The 23598-nt window shown below is 44.3% G+C and overlaps 1 protein-coding gene across 3 annotated transcripts in view; it reads right to left on the reverse strand.

The window, feature by feature from the left end:
* The window catches only part of NLN (neurolysin), a 63544-nt gene that overhangs the window by 28430 nt on the left and 11516 nt on the right, over window positions 1-23598 (reverse strand). For all 3 annotated transcript variants that reach the window (XM_069963005.1, XM_069963004.1, XM_069963003.1), the window contains exons 4-9: window positions 23287-23394; window positions 21424-21526; window positions 19208-19368; window positions 18616-18751; window positions 16224-16590; window positions 11163-11364 (exon numbers count right to left, since the gene is read on the reverse strand). In XM_069963005.1, the coding sequence (XP_069819106.1) occupies window positions 11163-11364; window positions 16224-16590; window positions 18616-18751; window positions 19208-19368; window positions 21424-21526; window positions 23287-23394 (1077 nt within the window). The remainder of the gene's footprint in view (window positions 1-11162; window positions 11365-16223; window positions 16591-18615; window positions 18752-19207; window positions 19369-21423; window positions 21527-23286; window positions 23395-23598) is intronic.

The raw sequence follows: 23598 nt of genomic DNA on the forward strand, positions 1-23598 counted from the left end.
TTTTCCACATAAAGAAAAGAGTTTGCATCTAAATTTACAAGTTTATTCTAGTTCCCAGTTCTCAGGCTTCTATTTAAGTCTATTGGGGTCAGCAGCCATGATAAACTTAATACCAATGGTAACTTGATTTAAGAGCGTTTTGGTTTAAGAGCTCACAGTTTTTTTAAAATTGTGACTTGGTTTAAGAGCATTGCTTTGGTTTAAGAGCTCCCTGTGCTGGGTGGGAGGGGGAGTGGAGGAGGGGCATGGTCTGCATAGCGGGGTCTACAGCCCTGTACTCTGACCCAGGAAGTTTCCCTCACCTTCCAAATCATAGCAGATCCACTTCAGGCTGGGTCTTACATCAGGGGACAGGACTGTGGAGGTAATCTCTCCATAGCTGTAACCCCTCTCTCCCCGCACAGAGAGTGCTGCATGTATGTGCCCACATCTGCCCTGCTCATTCCTTCATGCTCCCTGCAGTCTCGGTCAGTCCTTGTGTTTCCCATCCTCTGCATTACTGTACAGTAACTTATAATATGACATATTCTGCTGTTTCTGAATGTTTGTTTTATCTGTTCTCCATGTTATTCAGAAAAATAAATAATTTTTGGGGTGTGGAACCAATTATCTGCATTTCTATGATTTCTTATGGGAATATTTGCTTTGGTTTAAGAGTGGATTTGGATTACAAGCACGGTCCCAAAAAGGATTATGCTCGTAATCCAAGGCACCACTGTATACTGAAAGTAAAAACCCCTCCTACCATATGACATATTGTGCATGTATGTGATTATACACACATATACATATATAAAATGTACTAACATCAGTCAACTGAAAATGATGATGTGGCCCTATGGGGTACCAACAGATTTGGCATAGATCTAAACCAGAGACAGTGGTCATTTCACCCATAACCACCATAAGTAGGGATGGTCTTTCCCTCACAGTTGTCTTTCTTCAGCCATTATTAATAATTTATAATACCAAAGCAGCAGATGTAACTTGTAGTTGGACAGGCTGAGGTCTTACACATTGGCATAAGCAGAAGGTCAGGGCAGACAGCGTTCTTGCATAATAGTATACAGGCAGAAGGTCAGAGCAGGCGAAGTTCTTACACAAAAGTGAAAAGAAGAAGGTCTAAGCGGTCAAAAGATGTAAGGCCAGGGTCAGAAAAACAGCCGGATCAATGACAAACATAACAGGAGTAACCTTTGCACAGTACTGGAAATATATGAACTTTATTGCTCAAGCACTGAGTGATGAGGGAACTCAGAATGTGGGGGAACAGGGCACTGCAGCACACACTGGCCTTTTAGCAGACCATGAGCCAACATGTGTATATAGCATAGTTTCCAACAGTTCTGGTTTCTCCAAAACAGTCCCGATTTTGAGGAGACAGTCCCGGCAAAACCATGTCCTGGGGAGCTCCGGGTTATAGTATGAGAACAATTACCCAGCAGTCCCTGAGGCCTTATAGTCATCTGGTATTTACTGCTGCTCTTACCACAGCTGATCCTGTATTACTGATCCCCCCAGCCTCCTATAGACAACACAGCTACACTGGCCTCAATGTACGTGCCCTGATATAGCAGAGCTGCAGTGTCGAGCATAGAGGACTTAAAGAGTCACTGTCGTATTTTATTTTATTTTATTTTTTTGCAGAAATCAATAGTCCAGGTGATTTTAAGAAACTTTGTAATTGGGTTTATTAGCCAAATATGCCATTATCTGCATTTAAAAAGCCTTTTCCCAGGTCCCCCCCCCTCCCTCCTCTTTTCCATCTACTGCAAAAAATTAGGAAATTGTGACTTGTTGCATCAGACATACCCAGTCTGTTCTAGGGAGAGGGGAGGGGGGAGGAGGAAGGAGGGAGTTAGCCGACAGCAGATAACAGAGGATTACAGGCATGGAGCTGGGTGACAGCTGTAATCAGAGCTCAGAGAGGTCAGTGGTGACTGTCAGAGGAGATAACGGGTGAGGTATTTCTACATTAACTCTTTGTTGTCCTGTTTTGGTCTTTTATTTAGCTCTCTCCATAGGAGAACAATGAAGACAGGGGGGAGAGGTTCAAATTGCTTTTTCATGATAAAAATGCATTTTTCGGCTAATAAACCCAATTACAAAGCTTCTTAAAGTCGCCTGGACTATTGATTTCTGCAAAAAAACAATTTCACGACAGTGACACTTTAACACTATATTAGCCTCCTATAGACAACAAAGCTACACTGGCCTCAATGTATATGTCCTGATACATTATTACAGACACAAGGAGGTATGCTGGGAGTTGTAGTGCACAAGAAGGTATGCTGGGAGTTGTAGTTCACAAGAAGGTATGCTGGGAGGTACAGGGGTACAAAAAGTGTTTAAAAATATCATAATACAAGTTCTAATAACCCCCACTTTTCCCTTTTGCTCAAAAACCAAAAAAGTAAAAAAAAAATAAAAAAAAATAAACATTTGGCATCATTGCATGCGTAATTTTCAAAAAGTCATATAAACAAAAATGTGGTATATGGGGGCATCATATCCGTGGCCTGGGGGCGGGGCATTATATTTGTATTTTAGGCGCTTTTTTCATACTTTATTAAGTATCGAAATGGTATTGAGTATCGAAATAAAAAAAAAAAAGATGGTATTGTGACATCCCTAGTGTGCTCACAGTGATGGTGATGATGATGATGCGAGTATTACTTCCTACAGATATCAGTGGCAGTGTGCACACAGTGATGATGATAGAAGAAATACTTCCTACAGATATCAGTGGCGGTGTGCACACTGATCATATGGGGTGTGCACACTGCATCATATGGGAACAAACTACCAGTATATACAGTGAGTCAGTAGAGTGCTATCTCTGGGTCACAGCCAGTATGCTGCTCTGAGGTGGGGTCTGTAATATACTGGGGACCTGACACTGGGGTGTGTAATATACTGGGGACCTGACACTGGGGTGTGTAATATACTGGGGACCTGACACTGGGGTGTGTAATGTACTGGGGACCTGACACTGGGGAGTGTAATGTACTGGGAACCTGACACTGGGATGTGCAATGTACTGGGGACCTGACACTGGGGTGTGTAATGCTACTTTTGTGTTGTTCTGACTGTAAAATTATAACTGGAAAACCCACTGGTGACAAGCCACACCCCACAAACCACACCCACAATAGGTCACACCCCACCAAGACCACACCTACAATAAGCCATACCCCTTGCTGTCAACGCTAAAGTGTCCCTGAAAAAAAAATTAAAATGTTGAAAACTATGATATAGGGGGGAAAACATGCAGGAGACCAAAGCAGATCAGTGATGGAGAGCAGGATGCTGGCCAGGGAGAATGGCAACATGGTGGAAGAGACACATTAACAGGCAAGGCGGCAGGTGTGAGGAGCAAGGCACTACCCATGGAGAAAGGTGAACGAATGGAACGTAATACACATACAGACTACAGATGAGCACAACTCAAGTCTGATTGTTCAACATTTGATTACCGGTGGCTGAAGAAGTTGGATGCAGCCCTAGGGAGTCCCAGAAAATGTGAATACAGCTTATGGCCTATGGTTGTATCCATGTTTTCCAGGACTCCCTATGGCTGCATCCAATGTTCAGACCTGAGCATGCTTGAGTAGTCCCATATCTAATACAGACCTGAGGTGTTGTCAGATATTCATGGCTCAAAAATCCATAAATGATTGTGGAGACTTTTACTAATCACCAGGCACTTTGCACTGGAAACAGGGCAAACTTTTACATGGATGAGGTCTTATAGGAAAATAAATTGGTAGCCGATCAATGATGTTTTATCACTGAACTCAATATTAAAAAAAACAAAAAAACAACATAAATGGTGCAAAAACTGTACATAGCCTCACAGTCCTGTTCAATCTGGAAAGGACATATTTGCTGAGGCCACCCAATACCAAAGGGAATGGAACCAACCATGGGCCTTATTGATGTTGCCTGGTCTGTCTGTATGTATATGTGAGTCTGATGATGCGGCATTTGAATACCAGTGGCTGATGGAGTTGGATGCAGCCCTAGGCAGTCCTGAAAAACATGGATACAGTCATAGGCCATAGGTTGTATCCATGTTTTCCCAGACTCCATAGGGCTGTATTCATCTTAGTCAGCCACAGATATTCGAATGCCGAGCGATCCAAACCACTTTTCACCATGAAACAGGCATACAGAGAATTATAAACATAACATTGGTTGTGATGAAGAAGACACCATATTACCCATACAATGGCCTCAATAACATATCTGCTACCTGTGACACCTTGCTCTGCAGTAGGTAGAATTTGATAGAAATGTTAATCCCAATGCTATCTATGAGAAGACTATATTATTTTGGAGGCTTGTACACGCTCCAAAAGTAAACGTAGTGTTATAAAACATTGCAGCTGACACTTAGCGGCGCGCTCTCTTTCACTAGGCCTTTGTACTTGTCTTCTAGCTTCTGGCAAAGCTTTTCCATCATAACATGATGAAAGCGAAGACTAAGGAGCTGCATGGCATCGCTTGTTGTTTTATTCATCCTGCAGCTTCATGCAAATAATTTTACCAGTTAAGACTCAAAGAAAATAAATATTTTAAAGTCGATCTGCTGGCTGGGTTTTCAAAAGTTCGATTGTTCGGCATTTTAATACCGGTGGCTGAAGAAGTTGGATGCAGCCCTAGATAGTCTAGGGGAAAACAAGGATACAGCCATAGCCTATATCCATGTTTTCCTGCAGCCCTAGGGTGTATCCATGTTTTCCTGCAGCCCTAGGGTGTGTCCATGTTTTCCAGGCAGCCCTAGGGTGTGTCCATGTTTTCCAGGCAGCCCTGGGGTGTATCCATGTTTTCCAGGCAGCCCTGGGGTGTATCCATGTTTTCCAGGCAGCCCTGGGGTGTATCCATGTTTTCCAGGCAGCCCTAGGGTGTATCCATGTTTTCCAGGCAGCCCTAGGGTGTATCCATGTTTTCCAGGCAGCCCTAGGGTGTATCCATGTTTTCCAGGCAGCCCTAGGGTGTATCCATGTTTTCCAGGCAGCCCTAGGGTGTATCCATGTTTTCCAGGCAGCCCTAGGGTGTATCCATGTTTTCCAGGCAGCCCTAGGGTGTATCCATGTTTTCCAGGCAGCCCTAGGGTGTATCCATTTTTTTCAGGCAGCCCTAGGGTGTATCCATGTTTTCCAGGCAGCCCTAGGGTGTATCCATGTTTTCCTGCAGCCCTAGGGTGTATCCATGTTTTTCTGCAGCCCTAGGGTGTATCCATGTTTTCCTGCAGCCCTAGGCTGTATCCATGTTTTCCTGCAGCCCTAGGCTGTATCCATGTTTTCCAGGCAGCCTTAGGCCCCATTCACACGTCCGTGTCAGTTTTTACTGTCAGGAAATCCTGATCAGGAGACCTCAAATGTCATCAGGATAGTATCAGGATTTCCTGACAGTAATCCGTTTTTACCATCAGGAAACCATCAGGAAAAACCTTCAGGATTTCCTGATGAGATAATATGGTCTAGTATGCCAACATAAATCACAGGTACCCGTGTACCTGGATGGCCACAGGCTGCAGAACTACAACTCCCATCATGGCCTGCCAGCAGAGCCATGATGGGAGTTGTACTTCTGCAACCTGGATGGCCACAGGCTGCAGAACTACAACTCCCATCATGGCCTGTCAGCAAGGCATGATGGGAGTTGTACGTCTGCAACCTGGGTGGCCACAGACTGCAGAACTACAACTCCCATCATGGCCTGCCAGCAGAGCCATGATGGGAGTTGTACTTCTGCAACCTGGATGGCCACAGGCTGCAGAACTACAACTCCCATCATGGCCTGCCAGCAGAGCATGGTGGGAGTAGTAGTCCTAAGGGGTAATCTCACCTGTCCTGGATCCTGCTCTGTCGGGGCCGCGAGGTTGGCGTCCGGGTCCGGGTCAGAGTGCAGTGCTGAGGTCCGGGCGGCGGCGGCGGTCGGAGGTGCGGAGCATCCGGCAGGCCGCCCGGTGGTGAGTTCCCGGGGGGGGGGGGCGGGGGCGGGAGAGGGTCAGATGACAGAGAGCCAGAGTTCCGGTGGTGAGTGGCGGCGGCGGGGGGCGGGGGGTGCAGGGGGATTAGTGTGCGGTGCGTTGCGGGGGGGGGGATGGGGGTGTGCGGGTGATCGGACGGCGGCCGGGGCTGGCTCTCTACCAGTCCGGAATCGCGGGCACTTTCCTGATATACATCAGGAAAATGCCCGTGATTCCGGCGCTCCCATAGACTTCTATGGGGGCGTCCGTGCCGGATTTCCGGACGAAAATAGGACAGGATCTAAAAAATCCGGTCCTATTTTCCGGAACGGACACCCTTCCGGAAAAATCCGGAAGGGTGTCCGTGTCTAATGTTAGCCTATGAGTCCGGAAATCCGTCCGGATTTCCGGATAGGAAATCCGGACAGATTTTCCGGACGTGTGAAGGGGGCCTTAGAGCTGCATTCAACTTCTTCCGCCAACCGTAACCAAATGCTGAACAAGCAGACTCAAACATGCTCGAGTAGCACCCATCGCTAGTAACACTCATATACCACTATATGCCAATGATATTTTGTCCCGTTCTTTGGTGTTACATCATACTAGTTTACAGTGGATGTAATTATTTATTGACCAGGATCATTGTATATCCATTCTGTATTGTTTTTAACGTATTCCAAAGTCCATGGGTTCACTTTCTATAGCAGGCCTTACTTGTCTGTATTTATTTCACAAATATAGTGTTAGTTAGTCTCTACCAAACCAACCATACTGACCTATGCAAGCACTGTCTATAGCCATTCCGGACATGGATGACCAGCTCAACCATGGCACTTTTGTCTTCACTTAGAAGCCTTAAAGGGGTTGTCAGAGAGTATAAAAACATGACTACTTTCTAAAAACAATGCCACACCTGCCTTCAGGTTGTGTGTGGTATTACAACTGAGCTCCAAACACTTAAATTGTTGGAGCTGAATTGTAATACCACAAACACACTGAGGGCAGGGGTGGCACTGTTTTTTTTAAAGAAAGAACCTGTGTTTTTTCTAATCCTGGAGAACCCTTTAAGCCTTTTTATATGTGACAGAGAACTATTTGTTATTTCAGCATACTGGCCCCTATCGAGCTTAGGAATTGGACTTGGGTACGTTGTTTTCTTCTTTTGATTAGAAACTGGCTATTTTATAAACTAATCTTTCTCTTTAGAGTATATCCCTGGTGAAGGCAGCTGTAAAAGCTGCTTTGAGATGGTTACTATACGCCAAGTCCCTCTTGTTCAGACTTATGCTGGAGACAATGTGGGTCCCGAAGGACACCATTACATATACTGTGGGAGTGCCCCCTTGTGGCCCCTACTGGAACAGCATCACTAAAGTTAACTGACATATTCCTTCCGCCCATTACTCTTAATCCTCATTTAGCTTTGCCCATGATTGGCGTAGGCCTGGCATGTGCCTAAATACCTTGTAACCTCTGACCCTATTATGGGTTTTTGCTCATCTGCAATGGTTTTAATCTACATCTGATAATGGGTGGTTCCTCTACAGAAGAGGCAATAGTCTATGAAGGATTACTGTACGCTCTGCTATAAGGAGGAAGTTGGAGGACGCTAGTTGTTATTTGCGTTGACTTGAGTAATTATTTGAGTAATTCTGACACCTCTGACTGTTTCTCACCTTTCCATTGCCCTGAATGCCATTTTGTATCCTTCCCTGCAAATCCATCATTACAATGCAGACCAACACAGATGGCCTTTCCCCTCTCTTATTTATTGAAATACAGCCCGAGGATGGCGGCAGAGACATCTACGTGAGCAAAATGTAACAATAAGAATAATTTTAGTCTGTTCCCATTCTACCTGCTCGCATATGGAGTTACTCCAAAACACAGATCTAGACCCTGCCATAAACTCTAAATAAGACTAGAATATTTCTACCTGAAAATCCCATGAAGTCCACACTGCAGACTGGGATACAAGACTTTATATATATGGTAAATCTGTACAGACAAAACTCCTCTCACCGAGCAATGGAATCCGACAGATGTCACTGTGCATTACCGCAGAGATGGCTTCAGAATCCAGGCTACTGGAGTGCCACTTGCTCCTTCTTATACTTTATAAAGAAGACAAATTTATTTTATTCATTTATATGGTGCAGGTATATTCTGCAGCGCTGTACAGAGATTGTATTAGGCATAAGGGATGAAAAATTCACTTCAAGATACAGAACTTGTCTGGCAACTAGGACTAATGCCCGGGTCCAAAGTACCAGACCCCATCCATGTCCTATAAAACACTTCTGCAGGAGAATCCGTCTAAAGGGGTTATCTAGTCTTATAAAATGGATGGCCTATAGGTTCAGTGACACATTGGGAAGGCGGTGGTTGTGGCCGGGGATGGTGTTCTCCGGGGGGTGAGGGGGCTAGAGTATTACTGTGTGACACATTCAGCTCTACTACATCTGGGGGGGGAATAGGGTTGACACATTAGTTCAGCTACATGTGAAATTCCGCTCTGTTGTGAAACATTTGGGGTGAGGTGATGCACATCAGTGAAAAAAAAGGACATGGATGTAAAAACGGATGCAATAACAGATTGTTTTTTACGGATCATGGATTTAGTGAGCAAACTAAAATCACGGTCCTTAAAACACTGAATGTGTGTATGAAGGATAAGGCCTTATTCACACGGCCTGTAAAATTGTCCTTGGTCGCAGATCCGCTACGACAAACAATTTTAGGGCCCATTGAATCCAAGGTGTTCATTCATACCATCCGTGCTGTGATCCTTTCCGCAAAAAAATAGGACAGGTCATAGTGTGGATGGCGGAACCAATGCCTACCCCACTCCCATCTCCCCCACCCATTACCGCTTGTGTTTCTCCCTGCTCCCACCCTCCCGTCTCTCTCAGCTCTTGTCCCCCCCCTTCTCTGTCCCCAGACAACACCCGCTCCTCTCGATCCCCAACCCAGCGGTTTTTTTTTACAGAATAGGCTCACAGTCTTTAAGAAACACTGAACGTGTGAATGCAGCCTTAATCATTAGCTAGCAGGCGTGCTTGCAGCAGTGGGAGAGATGAATGCAGAGCAGAGATAAGTGTGCAGCATTTGATTACCGGTGGCAGCAGAAATTGGATGCAGCCTTAAGGCTGCCTGAAAAACATGGATACAGCCATAGGCCTGCTTTCCAGGACTCCTTAGGACTGAATCCAACTTCTTCAGCCACCAGTAATGGCGCATGCTTAGGGCCCCATTACACGGAACGATAATCGGGCAAATCAGCCCTATCCGTCCGATTATTGCTCCATGTAATAAACACAACGATCAGCCGATGACAACGATCATCGGCTGATCATTGATATGTGTTTGGACCTATAATTGCCGGGCGCTGCATATCGCTTCGTGTAATAGCCGTGTGCAGCCGGCGGCTGACGATTTCCAAAGTGTGTAATTACCTATCCATACTGCAGGGATCCTCTTGCCCTCTGCTTCTCCCCGGGTCCCGCGTGCTCCAGCTTCAGAGCAGCCTGTCTGAGCAGACAGGCCACTCAGCCAACCACTGGCTGGGACCGCCGCGGCCAGTGATTGGCTAAGCAGCCTGTCAGCTAAGAAAGGCCACTCTGAAGCTGGAGCACGTGGGACCCGGTGAGATCAGAGCGCAAGAAGAGCCTTGCAGCATGGATAGGCAATGTATAGAGTTTAAAGGGAACCTGTCACCCCCCGTGCCGGGGTGACAGGCTCCCGACCCCCCCTTAGAGCCCCCTATACTCACCTAATCCCGTCGGGTCCCGCTTCTGAAGGTGGTCGGGTGATGAAGATCTCAGCCGCTGCAGCCCGGCACGCACGCTGAGAGATGAGTCCAACACCCATAGAGAATGACAGGAGAGTCCAGCGCTCCGTCATTCTCTATGAGCGTTGGACTCATCTCTCAGCGCGCGCGCCGGGCTGCAGCGGCTGAGATCTCCGTCACCCGACCACCTCCAGAAGCGGGACCCGGCGGGATTAGGTGTGTATAGGGGGCTCTAACGGGGGGTCGGGAGCCTGTCACCCCGACACGGGGGGGTGACAGGTTCCCTTTAAGCAAGGGCTGCAAGGACATCGGTAACGATGTCCATGCAGCCCTTGTTAAGCGATTATCGGGCCATGTAATAGGCCCAGTAAACGGGCGCCGATCTAGCAGATTGGCGCTCGTTTACAGTTATTATCGGGCCTCCATCGGCCTGTAATAGGACCCTTAGGTTCGGACAAACCCGAGCGTGCTTGAATTTCTTATCTCTAATGCAGAGAGATGACTTCGTGAGCAGCTGTGTAACACTCCAATGACTGCAGGAATGTCACCTACATACAGCACATGAAGCAAACTAAGTTTAATATACAAAAGCATATTACTCACCTATTAGGCACATGTATAGAATAGGTATTAAATACTTTAAAAAAAATATGCTGACAGGTTTCCCTTAAAGTGACTCTGTACCCACAATCTGACCCCTACAAACCACTTATACCTTTAGATAGCTGCTTTTAATTCAGGATCCGTCCTGGGGTCCATTCGGCAGGTGATGCAGTTATTGACCTAAAAAACAACTTTTAAACTTGCAGCCCGTACCAAACGGGAGTATCTGTGCCCTAACTTTGCACCACCCCTCTGTCCCTCCTCCCCACCCTCCACATCATTAGGAATGCCACTGGAACATTTTCTCCATGCTGAACATTGCACAGGTGGTAAATGATCCAGCTCATGTTCAGTATTTACACAGCTGACGAGACAATCTGCCTGGAGCATTCCTAATGATGAAGAGGGTGGGGAGGAGGGATGGAGGGGTGGTGCAAAGTTAGGGCACAGATACTCCCGATGGCACGGGCTGCAAGTTTAAAAGTTGTTTTTTAGGACAATAACTGCATCACCTGCTGAACGGACCCCAGGACAGATCTTGGATTAAAAGCAGCTATCCCAAGGTACAAGTGATTTGCGGGGGAGGGGGGTGTCAGATTGTGGGTACAGTGTCTCTTTAAGCATCGTACACAGCCATGCATCTTTCAGCTTACTATAACATAGCCAGTGCCCACAATGACAAGTACAAACGGTTGCATATCCTCTAGCTTTCTGTATGGTAAGCGACCGCTCGAGGATATTACAGCTATGACTGAGCATAAACATGAGGATTTATTAAAATAAGATACTGACCTGAGCACAAATCTGGTGCATGACATGGCCAAACTCATGGAAGTAAGTCTTCACCTCATCGTGTCTGAGCAGCGAGGGACGAGTACTTGAAGGCTTGCTGAAGTTGGCCACCATTGCTGCTGCAGACATCATCTTTCCTCCATCAGGGAGCAGACAGCCTGGCTGTAGTCCAAAACACGCAGCGTGCCCATACTTTCCTTCCCTTAAGAAATGATTGTAGGACATGTTAGAAGATGCAGAAAAAGCAACTGGATCCATAGTATTTAACTCCAGGACTCTTGGCATACAGTGAAGGGATGAGATTATGTGGTGACCATGGGATGCTAGGTGGTGTGTAGCTGGGCTAGATGGTGGTGCTCCTGAGGCATTTGTCATATGGCCAGGAGTGGTATGCGCCCACCCCTGGATGCACCAACAAAATAAATTTTACTGTAATCCCTTGAACGCAATACAGGGTAGTAAGTCACTTCTTTTAATAAAGGTGCAATTATATATATATATATATATATATATATATATATATATATATATATATATATATATATATATATATAATCCAATCCTTCAGGTGGGTATCTTTAAATTTGGGCACAGCTTCTCGATGGAGGAATAATGCTTAAAGGGGTACTCCGGCCCGGGGGTATTTTTCAGCTATGGCCGGGGATGGGGGTGGTTGTGGACGGTGGAGGTCACTTACCTAGCCTATTCCAGCGCTGGGTCCTGGATCGCGCTGCCTGGTACACCTATCCTGTGGCTGCTTCCTGGTGTGAGCTGCCGCATGAGACGTGACATCTCAAGGCAGCTCAGCCATTCAGCGGCCGAGGCGGGACATTGCTACAGGGCAGAATGGCTGTAGTGCCTTGTCACGTCTAATGCGGCAGCTCACACCAGGAAGCGGCCACGGGACGGGTGTACTGGGAGGCGCGATCTGGGACCCGGCGCTGGAACCGGGGAGGTAAGTGATCTCCGCCATCCATCACCACCCCATCCCCGGCCATAGCTGAAAAATACCCCCAGGCCGGAGTACCCCTTTAAATACTTTGTTTAATTGGGAAGTCTTTGAATACTGTAGCCTAGCTGGCTTTGGAAGAGGAGAGGACTGAGGGTTACTATGGGCTTATTGGGGCCTACCTAGACCCTGAGGTGCTCAACTGAAGGGGTTTTAAGAGAAAATACCTACACCCATGGGTATGAATCCTCCACCTATCGCTGTCTATGGGTACCTAGTGACATAGAGCAGGAACGTAGACCCCACCTAGTGGGCAGAGCTAGCCATCGGGGGGACCCCTAAGGAACCTAGCAAATCGCAGTGAAGTCTTTCTGCTTACCGCTTTTACTTATTCACTGTCGTATAGTCCTGTCTTAGTTATCAGGAGAGAAAATGGCCGCCCAGTGTAGGTAGGGTATCCCTATAGTCCTCTTTCACCTCAGCCTCCTCTATATGTTGTTACCCAGACATGGATGTCTCTAAGTAGTTGTAGAAAATATAAAATAAAAGAATCTCTGCACAGGGCACCTGGCATAAGCCAGGCCCTGAAAGAAAACCTCAGCAGGAGCTCTCTGTAGTGTAGTGAAAATCCTAACCAACAGACTTCCTTCAGGGGAATAATGTAATCCCTGATTGGCCAAACACAGACTGGAAGGACTTATAGGAGAATTCCAATGAAAATTTTTATTAAAGAATTGTATTGCCCCCCAAAAGTTATACAAATTACCAATATACACTTATTACGGGAAATGCCTATAAAGTGCTTTTTTCCCTGCACTTACCACTGCATCAAGGCTTCACTTTCTGGATAAAATTGGGATGTCACGACCCGACTCCCAGAGCTGTGCGGGCTGTGGCTGCTGGAGAGGATGATGGCAGGGGGACACTGAGGGACACAGGGCACTGGAGGGACACTGAGCATCCCTCTGCCATCATCCTCACCAGCAGCCACAGCCCGCACAGCTCTGGGAGTCGAGTCGTGACATCACAATTTTATCCAGGAAGTGAAGCCTTGATGCAGTAGTAAGTGCAGGGAAAAGACACTTTATAAGCAATTCCCGTAATAAGTGTATATTGGGAAGTTGTATAACTTTTGGGGGGTAATACAATACTTTAATAAAAATTTTCGCCGGACTTCTCCTTTAATACTGAACAGGGATTGGCCAAATCACTTGAGGCACCAAGCTCAGGGTTAGGACAGTATACATCACTGACCGTTAGACAGTTAACCTTTTCCTTCAGCTGTGCATACAATTCATATAATACAGTGACAGTGTGCAGATAATTTCCAGTGGGCAGGAAGCACCACAGAGGCCACACCAACTCTGGGACACTGCAGTTACAATTGAAGGACACCTGCCATGTTGCACATGCAGTCCTGACTATTATAGATATATAGATTAACATATAGGTTTGAGGGTAAAATAATCAATATACCTTGTATTTTATATTCTTGAGTCCAGTAGATGGTAATAGTCAGTGACTGACAGCTATCTCTCTATGCACAGTCATATTGGAAAGGCTGTCACTGAATAGGACCGCCCACCAGACTCCTAAGAGTGGATTATGTAAATGAATAAAAATTAATGCAAGTTATACTGAATGTTTTTTCCACAAGCCAAGATATCAATCTGCTCTATAACATGCTGCCTGATAGTCAGTCACCATGCCCCTTAAAGGTGTGCTCCAGAGGGGGGGGGGGGGAAGTTTTCAAATCAACTGGTGTCAAAAAATTATACAGATTTGTAAATTACTTCTATTTAAAATTTCAAACCTTCCAGCTACTGTATGTCCTGCAGGAAGTGTTGTATTCTTTCCAGTCTGATACTGTGCTCTCTGCGGCCACCTCTTTCCGTGACAGGAACTGTCCAGAGCTGGAGAGGTTTTCAAGTGCTATTGCTTTAGAAATGTTCCGCAGCAGTGCCCAGCGCGCTTCCCAGACATATTTTTTGACTTTCCTCCCTGCAATGAATATTCCCTAAACTTACCTTATATTCTTGGCGTGCTGTATGCAAATCCCCCGCAAGTAGTCATCTGGGCGGTGAGCCGTTGGCCATCTAGTCATGGGGTCCCTGGGCGTTCCTACGTGTCAATCACGCCCCGGGACCGCTGTACTGTGTATGTACAGCGTAGTGAGAACATGGGTGCACCCCTGAATGATGTCAGAGTAATTATTCAGTTTGAATCACGCCCAGAGGGGCGTGATTGACACAGTGGAACGCCCGGGGACCCAGAACTAGATGCCGACGGCTCACCACTTAGATGACTACTTTGCATACAGCACGTCAATAATATAAAGTACATTTGGGGAATACACATTGCAGGGAGGTCAAAGTCGAAAAACACGCCTGGGAAGTGAGCTGGGCGCTGCTGCAGCACATTTAAATAGGGTTATAGTGGTATTTTAGGTGATTGGTTCCCTTTAACCCCAGTTGATTAAAAAAAAAAATAATAATAATAATAAAGCATTTCTCCCCCGGAGTATCCCTTTAAAAAAAAAATAATTTCACGCTAATCAGAGATGTAACCATAATGGGTATATGGGAGCTGAAAAAATGGCCACTAATGTAAAGTCATTCTCCATTACTTTGCTTAATTGACCCTGTAATCATTTTAATGTTTATGTATAATAAGTGGTTTCTGTAATTTACACTGCTAATTATTGCCGTGAATCGTCCACATTCACATTGTAGCTCAAAACTCTCAGCATTCGTGTGACAAATAAGTTACAGCAGTAACACCATTTCACCCATTCAGGTAACTAGAATACCTGTTAGCTGTCCACCCCCTATCTATAGAAGCCTCGACCTTTTAACACATCTCCCTCAGCGGTCATCATGTAGCAGAAATAGCCGTGTACAACAAACAAGAAACACATTTACACGTGGCCTTTGCAGTCGTAAAAAACGGTTTTCTCCTCAGACAATGGTGCGAGAAGACTTACAAATCCGCTTATATTGGCAACTACAAAAGAGATTTTATGTTGTAGGTCATAACTGGAATGGATGGTTCAGATAGAAATTTCTTACAACACAAGCCCAAGAGACGGCCATCTATGGCACAATCACTAGTACTTGCGAGAAAAAATAGAATAAAATAAAATTTTATATATATATATATATATATATATATATATATATATATATATATATGTGTGTGTATTTTTTTTTTTCACAATACTACCAAAGGATGCAAGTTCTAATCCTTTCACAAGATACTGTAATATCAAAAAATTATACATTTCTAGGATTGCACGCTCCAGGTTATTGACCCAAGTAAGGGAGCATACACAAGTTCCGTCATTACAGTCTGTCTGTGGACGATGTGCTACAGACTAGAATACAGAACTCCCGGCATCATCACAGTAGTAGTTTAAATGTTCACACTACTATACTTCGAGCTCCTGACATCATAATGAATTATGATGCCAGGAGTTCCGTATTCTGGTCCATACCATATCGTCCACGCACAGACCGCAATTAGGGAACATGTGCATACCACCTAAAGGAACCAGCAATCTGAGTTAACGCTTGTTTCCAGCTTATCACATCCTTTGTGTTGACCATGAATTCATCATTACTGGCCAGATGAATCTGGAATTGCCCAATTGATGTCTACCAATAGACATCAAAAGTTACTGATTGCACCAGTTCTTAGTCCTAAGACCAAGATACAGATGGATGGGGGAGTGCATGGAAGCACGCTTCACTTTCCAGCTGTCAATCAAATCTGAATTGTTTGCTCCAATACATTCTAGCAAGGGAACAAGTCAGATGTCCTGGCCAGGCAGGGAGTGAAACTCCCTGCTGCACACTCCCACCCAGCTAAATCTTGGGGGACCTCGGAGAGTCTCATGAGCGAGCCCCAGTGCGATCAGTAACTTCTGTCATGTGAAATGTTACTGCAAATTACAGCAATGTTTCACCTAGCAATTTACATTTTCTTACTACTATACATAGAGTAACTGATATATATATAATTAAGTTACAAGTTATAAGTTATATATATATATATATATATATATATATATATATATATATATATATATATATATAATTAAGTATAGGGTTTACCTTGGGTACAGATCCAGATAGAACTGCCCCAGGACGTCTCCGGTTGCACTGTCGTACACGGCGTAGAGGCTGACACTTTCATGCCAGACATGAGGATTCTCCACATGCTCGAATCTCAGACCAAGCAGCTCCTGATAAATAAGCAGCAGATTTTTTGTGACTGTCTCCATTGGGAAATACTCCTGCAGTCTGTCCTGATCTACAGAGTACTTTGTCTCCACAATGCGGGTGAGGTAGTAGTGTAGGTCCCAAGCATTGATTTTACCATCAAACTCCACAGCTCCGTCTTCACATTCTTTATGTTTCATTTTCAGTATAAGCAACTTCTCTTCTTCTCCTAAAGGCTTTACCTTCATCTTCAGATTATCTATGAGGAAACATACAGGAAATATCCAGATACGTAGGTTTATTTATGTGCAGGCATAGGGATGTTAGTTAGAAGAGAATGAGCCAAACCATGCTTGGTTTTTGCAGCCCGAAGGAACGCCCCTTGGGGGTTTATATCCTAGGCCACATTCACACACACTGTATTTTTACAATAAACAATGGCCATTATAGCAAGTTAAACCAATGGCCACTGTTCATGGACAGTGTGCAATTACACTGTAGTGTCTAGAACACCGGCTGTAGAGTTTACACTATGCAGCCGCACAGAAAAACTGACATTTCTATTTTGAGCGGCCACTATTTAGTGAACAGTGGCCGTAAAAAAATAGCTGATGCACACAATGAAAAGTATGGCTCCTGGCTGTACTTTACATTGTGCTCTATAGCAAATTGGAGTGCGGGCACACCTGAATGTGACTGCATTCCAATTAAAATTAAATCACATTTACCTGGCTGATACTGCAGTATCGGCTGGGTGAACATCTGAGGGTCCATTTACACAGAAAGATTATCTGACAGATTATCTGCCAAAGATTTGAAGCCAAAGCCAGAAACAGACTATAAACAGAGATCAGGTCATAAGGAAAGCCTGAGATTTTTCCTCTTTTCAAATCCATTCCTGGCTTTGGCTTCAAATCTTTAGCAGATAATCTGTCAGATAGTCTTTCTGTGTAAATGGACCCTGAGACATTGGCCATTGTTTGACATGTCAAACACTGGCAGTGTCAAACAATGGCCGATCTTCTTTCGATGTGTGAACATGGCCCTAATTTGTAGCTGTTAATCCAGGAAAGAAACCCTATTGTACACTGACAGAAAATTTCCTGATATATCTGCTTTACAGGGATGCGACACTGGTCATTACAGCAGAGTGTCATCTGTTATTTGCTGTGGATGGCGCAGGCTCAGATTCTGGTGCAATTGTACAGTGAATGGTGCCAAGGGATTAAAGGAGCTTTCCAGGAGAAAAACTGATCCAACTGCAATGCCCGAGATGGGACTTAAAAACTAGTCTTAAATTTTTCTGATCCTAGGGGTTAGCCGCCACCGATCTTATACGGACTAGAGTTTAAAGGAAATCAGTCATCACTTACATGCTACTTAATTTAAGAATTAAGGCAGTCGATGCAAACTTTTCCATGCCACAACAGCCTCGATAAATAGATATAACCAAAAATGAAAAAAAAAAATCTTTCAATGAAGGCAGGGAGCAGCTGCCAAGAGTGCCCTGGTGACACATGAATCAGAACGCATAAAAGTGATGACTAGTTCCACTTAAAGTGACACAATCATTTAAAAAAAACTTTTAGATACGTCAAAAGTTTTGGTTGGTCTAGGTCTCATCAATCATTAGAACGAGTGAGGAGAAGTGGGTGGTAGGAACCCTTACACAATTAATAGAGAGGCAGAGCCTCACGATTGATCACTTTATCGTTCATGCGGCCATGGAAACTGACAGTACAGATATGCATATATCCGTGCTGTCAGTTTCCAGATCAAACAAGCAGTGCATACTTACCTTCTGCACTGCTGTGTGATCTGGCATCCCTTCCTGCTCTCCAGTCACTTCTGCCTCCTCCAGCTGTCAATAATTCTGGAGGAGGCTGCAGCGGAACAGCAGCACAGGCGTTTTGGAGAGTGGGATGCCTGATCACACAGCAGAGCAGAAGGTAAGTATGCACTGCTTGTGTGATTAGGAAACTATATGCAATTCTGTGCTGCCAGTTTTTCCGCACAACTCCTGTTTAGGTTTTAAAGCAGCACAAAAGATGTGATCAGCCAACGATTAGGCGTTCTCCTCCTCCTCGGCTGATCGCTGCCAATTTCACACAAGCCAATTATCGTCTGAAGGAGCATTTCTAGCAACTCTCCTGGGTGATAATCGGCCCGTGTAAAAGGCCCTTTACTCACTGGCTCAAAGCAATCTCTGTTTCTCTGACATGTCCTTATGACATGGCCAATGTTTTATAAAATGATAGTGAAAGTGCCTAAAGCTTAAACTTACCTAGAAAGGTAGATACATTGTTTGTGTTCTTAGCTGTGTTTAATTCAAGTACAAAATCCGCGTGTGTCTGGTATCCCAGAAGTTCTGCCAGTTTAGCTCGAAGTGTAATCAGTTCTTCAAGTATTTTAGTGTTCTCCTAAAAGAAGGAATAAAGACGTATGTATGAAGGTAAATTTGACGGTAATGCCAACAAAACTAAATACTCAGTACGCAGTAAAGGAAGTGTTCAGCCAGATGCAAACTCCATAATAACAGCTGAACACAGGACAGGTTTATTTAAAGGGGTTATCCAGTGCTACAAAAATATGGCCACTTTCTTACAGAGACAACACGTCTCCAGTTCAGGTGCGGTTTGCAATTAAGCTCCATTCACTTCAATGGAACACCGCCCAAGCTGGAGACAAGAGTGGAGCTGTCTCTGAAAGAAAGTGGCCATGTTTTTGTAGTGCTGGATATCCCCTTTAAGAGGTGGATGTCTTTATGAGACAATCCCTTCAACGCAAACAGAGCAATCCCTCAAATCAAGTGAGTTATTTATCATTACTTAAAGGGGTAGTTCACCAAAAACCCAATGTAGATTGCAGATACTCACTTCCTTGCACCTACTGTTGAATGCAGCTTCCAGCCTCCTCCTAGTGTCAGACACAGAACACTTTTTAACAATGGGAAAGTAATGTGGATACTGGAGGGTTACTTTATAACTGTTGTCATCTGTTTTGTCAAGACCTTCAAAGAAGTCGTCAGGAAGACCTTCTGTAAAATACACCACAGCAGAGACCAAAGTCAGTGACATTTAGTAATCTTGAATTCATTGAATATTTCAGTAAACACCCTACATGTCATATTCATATATATATATATATATATATATATATATATATATATATATATATATATATATATATATATATATATATCACACACATAACCCTTTAATGACGGGGCCACTTTTCGTTTTTGCGTTTTCGTTTTTCCCTCCTTGTGCTTAAAAGGCCATAGCACTTGCATTTTTCCACCTAGAAACTTACATGAGCCCTTATTTTTTGCGTCACTAATTGTACTTTGCAATGACAGGCTGAATTTTTGCATTAAGTATACTGCGAAACCAGAAAAAAGTTCAAAGTGTGGTGAAATTGAAAAAAAAACAAAAACGCATTTCTTTTATTTGGGGGGATTGTGTTTTTACGCCATTCGCCCTGGGGTAAAACTGACTTGTTATATATGTTCCTCAAGCATATATAAACGATATATAACATGTATAACTTTTCTTGTATCTGATGGCCTGTAAAAAGTTCAAACCATTGTTAACAAATATACGTTTCTTAAAATCGCTCCATTCCCAGGCTTATAACGCTTTTATCTTTTGGTCTATGGGGCTGTGTGAGGTGTCATTTTTTGCGCCATGATGTGTTCTTTCTATCGATACCTTGATTGCGCATATATGACTTTTTGATCGCTTTTTATTAATTTTTCTCTGGATTTGATGCGACCAAAAATGCGAAATTTTGCACTTTGGGATGTTTTTTGTGCCTACGCCGTTTACCGTGCGAGATCAGGAATGTGATTAATTAATAGTTCCGGCAATTATGCACATGGTGATAACAAACATGTTTATTTATTTATTTTTATTTAAAACCTGGGAAAAGAGGGGTGATTTAAACTTTTATTAGGGGAGGGGGCTTTTTACTAATAACAATACTTTTTTTTTTTTACACATATCCTAGAAGCCTCCCTGGGGGACTTCTAGTATATGCACTTTGATCTCTCATTGAGATCTTTGCTGTATAGTTATACAGCAAAGATCAATGAGATCGGCACTCGTTCGTTTTTGGCTACAGCAGCGGAAAGCAAACGAGTGCCGAGCCGGGGTCCCCGGCCGGCTTCAGTAACAGATCGCTCGGGGTCCGTTCGGCAGGTGATGCAGTTATTGTTTTAAAAACAACCTTTAATCCTATAGCTCTGTGTCTAACGGCCGGGGCTTACATTTGTATATGCATTAGGCTGGCACCACCTCTCTGTCCTTCCCTCCTCCTCATGATTAGGAATGCTCCAGGAACATTTACTGCTGTTTCAGCTTTGCACAGGTGTCTTAACGATCCAGCCCATGTTCAAAGCTGGGGAACAGGAGACAATCTGCTTGGAGCATTCCTAATGATGAGGAGGGTGGGGAGAAGGGACGGAGGGGTTGTGCCAGCCTAATGCATATACTAATGTAAGCCCCGGCCGTTAGACCCAGCGCTGCAAGTTTAAAAAAAAAAAAAAAAAGGGCTTTGCCCTATGAGGAATTACCAGCCATTTTTCCATTCATATCAGTAGAAATAAACAAAAACAAATAGCCTTTGTTTTACAGCTTAAAGGAGACCTGTCACCCCCCCGTGCCGGGGTGACAGGCTCCTGACCCCCCGTTACAGCCCCCTATACTCACCTGATCCCGCTTCCTGATCCGGTCGGGTCACAGAGATATGAGCGCTCGAAGCCCGGCGCGCGCGCTCACAGTAGAGTCAGATGCTCATAGAGAATGAATGGGGAGTCCGATGCTCCGTCATTCTCTATGGGCGTCGGACTCATCTGTGAGCGCGCGCGCCGGGCTTCGAGCGCTCATATCTCCATGACCTGGCCGGATCAGGAAGCGGGACCTGGCGGGATCAGGTGAGTAGAGGAGGATCTAACGGGGGGGGGGGGGGGGGGGGGGGGGGGGGTCGGGAGCCTGTCACCCCGGAACGGTCCTCTTTAAATACCAAACCAAATACTGTGTGAACATAGCCTTAGGCCGGCTGAATAGTGTAAGCGACAGCAGCAAAGTCTCACCGAGTTCTGCTTTTGTGAAGACGAGACATGTGTTGTCCTCGGTGAGATTTTTGTTGAAATCGATACTTAGCTCACTGATCTTTTTTTTCATGCTTTTTATTTCCTGGGGAAAGTTGTAAAGAAGACAAGATGAAAAGCTTCAAGTAACAACAAAAGGAATGGTAAGTGACACATAAGAAACCGGCGCAATGGTGGGACTGTAGTCACTGAGTACAACAAAGTCCACGGGCATACGCCATCTGGTGTGACAATGCAATATGGAGGCACAGAGATTGTCGGGGTGCATTCACACCATGGCTTCTGTATATGTATACGTCAGCATTCTGCCAAAACTAGATGCCGATGTAAATGAGCACAGATAGGCTGGGGCCTCATAGATTGTAACGGCACAAACACAGTCAGCAAGTGACTATGTTTCAGTCATTTTTCAATCAGTCAGTTTTCTGGGCTTTTAAAGGGGTTCTCCAGAGAAAAAAAATGTTTATAAATCAACTTGTGTCAGAAAGTTAAACAGATATTATAAATTACTTCTATAAAAAAAAAAAAATCTCGTCTCCCAGTACTTATCAGCTGCTGTATGTCCTGCAGGAAGTGGTTTATTCTTACCAGTCTGTCACAGTGCTCTTTGCTGCCACCTCTGTCCAGGTCAGTAGTAAATCCCCACAGAAATCCTGTCCTGCTGTTGCCAGTTCCTGTCATGGACAGAGGTGGCAGCAGAGAGCACTGGGTCAGGCTGGAAATAATACACCACTTCCTGCAGGACATACAGCAGATGATATGTATGGGAAGACTTGAGATTCTTAAATAGAAATAATTTACAAATCTATATAACTTTATGACAACAATTGATTTTTTTTCCCTCTGGAGTACCCCTTTAAGTCCAAAAAAAACTGTGTCTATGTTTAGGAAATTACCAGAACATAGTGACTAACTACATTCGCTATTAAAATCTATGGGGTCCATATCTATCTACGAAAGTATATACATCAGCATCGCATTTTTACAGGATGCCCATGTATACACCCAAGACATGGCACAACTATGGTGAAAACCCAGCCTTACCCTGTACCTGTATGTGTGCTGCCATATGGTGCCTCTATAAGGTATCCAACAGAATATGAAAGAAGACAATTCTCTTAATGTACAATACAAATACAATACAATACAAATACAAATGTATTGTAAATGATAGATGTATTGGGGCATTTTGCTTATTAAACAGCTTTTTTCAAGACGCTTTTATCCTCAACAGAAGGGGTTGTCCAGTGAAAATCATTTTCTTTCAAATCAACTGGTTTAAGAAATGTATATAGATTGTAATTTACTTCTATTTAAAAATCTCAAGTCTTCCTACACTTATCAGCTGCTGTATGCCATGCAGGAAATGTGGTTTTCTTTTCAGTCTGACACAGTGTTCTCTGCTGCCACCTCTGTCCGAGACAATCCAAAGCAGAGAGCACCATGTCAGACTGAAAAGAAAACATTTCATGCATGACATACAGCAGCTGATAAGTATGGGAAGACTTGAGATTTTTAAATAAAAGTAAATTACAAATCTATATAACTTTCTGAAACCAGTTGATTTGAAAGAAAATGATTTTTGCTGGATAACCCCCTTTAACTACTACAGCAAAACCCAGTAATATGTAATGAGGTCAGGAGGTAAGCTGACATTCACATTGTATATTATTTCTGATCACAATGATCTGGCTGTACTGCCAGCTATGCATCCAACCATATCTGCCCAATGAGTGCAGCCAAACCAACACATTTCATCATCTGTACTGACAGACCATTCCATTGAAGTACTTACAGATGTAATAGAGCACTATGCATACAATACACAACTCTGGTAATACTTACAGTCTGTGCTTCTGGGGGAAGATGGAGTCCATTGCGTCTTCCAAGCTGAATTGACTTTTCCAAATATCGTCTAACCTCTGGGTGAAGCTGTTGTAGATCCTGAGTTTTCTAGAAAGGATATATGCAGACTGAAGCAATAGGGCAGAGGTGTCAAACCCATGACCTTGCAGAACTACAATTGCCATCATGCCTGGGCAGCCAAAGCTTTGGCTGTCTAGGCATGATGGGGATTGTAGTTGTGAAACAGCTGGAGGGCCTGAGTTTGGCACCCATGCAGTACAGAATTTGATAAAGTTGCCCATACACATAAGA

Source organism: Dendropsophus ebraccatus, chromosome 3 (genome assembly GCF_027789765.1).
Source record: "Dendropsophus ebraccatus isolate aDenEbr1 chromosome 3, aDenEbr1.pat, whole genome shotgun sequence".
Classification (NCBI taxonomy): domain Eukaryota; kingdom Metazoa; phylum Chordata; class Amphibia; order Anura; family Hylidae; genus Dendropsophus; species Dendropsophus ebraccatus.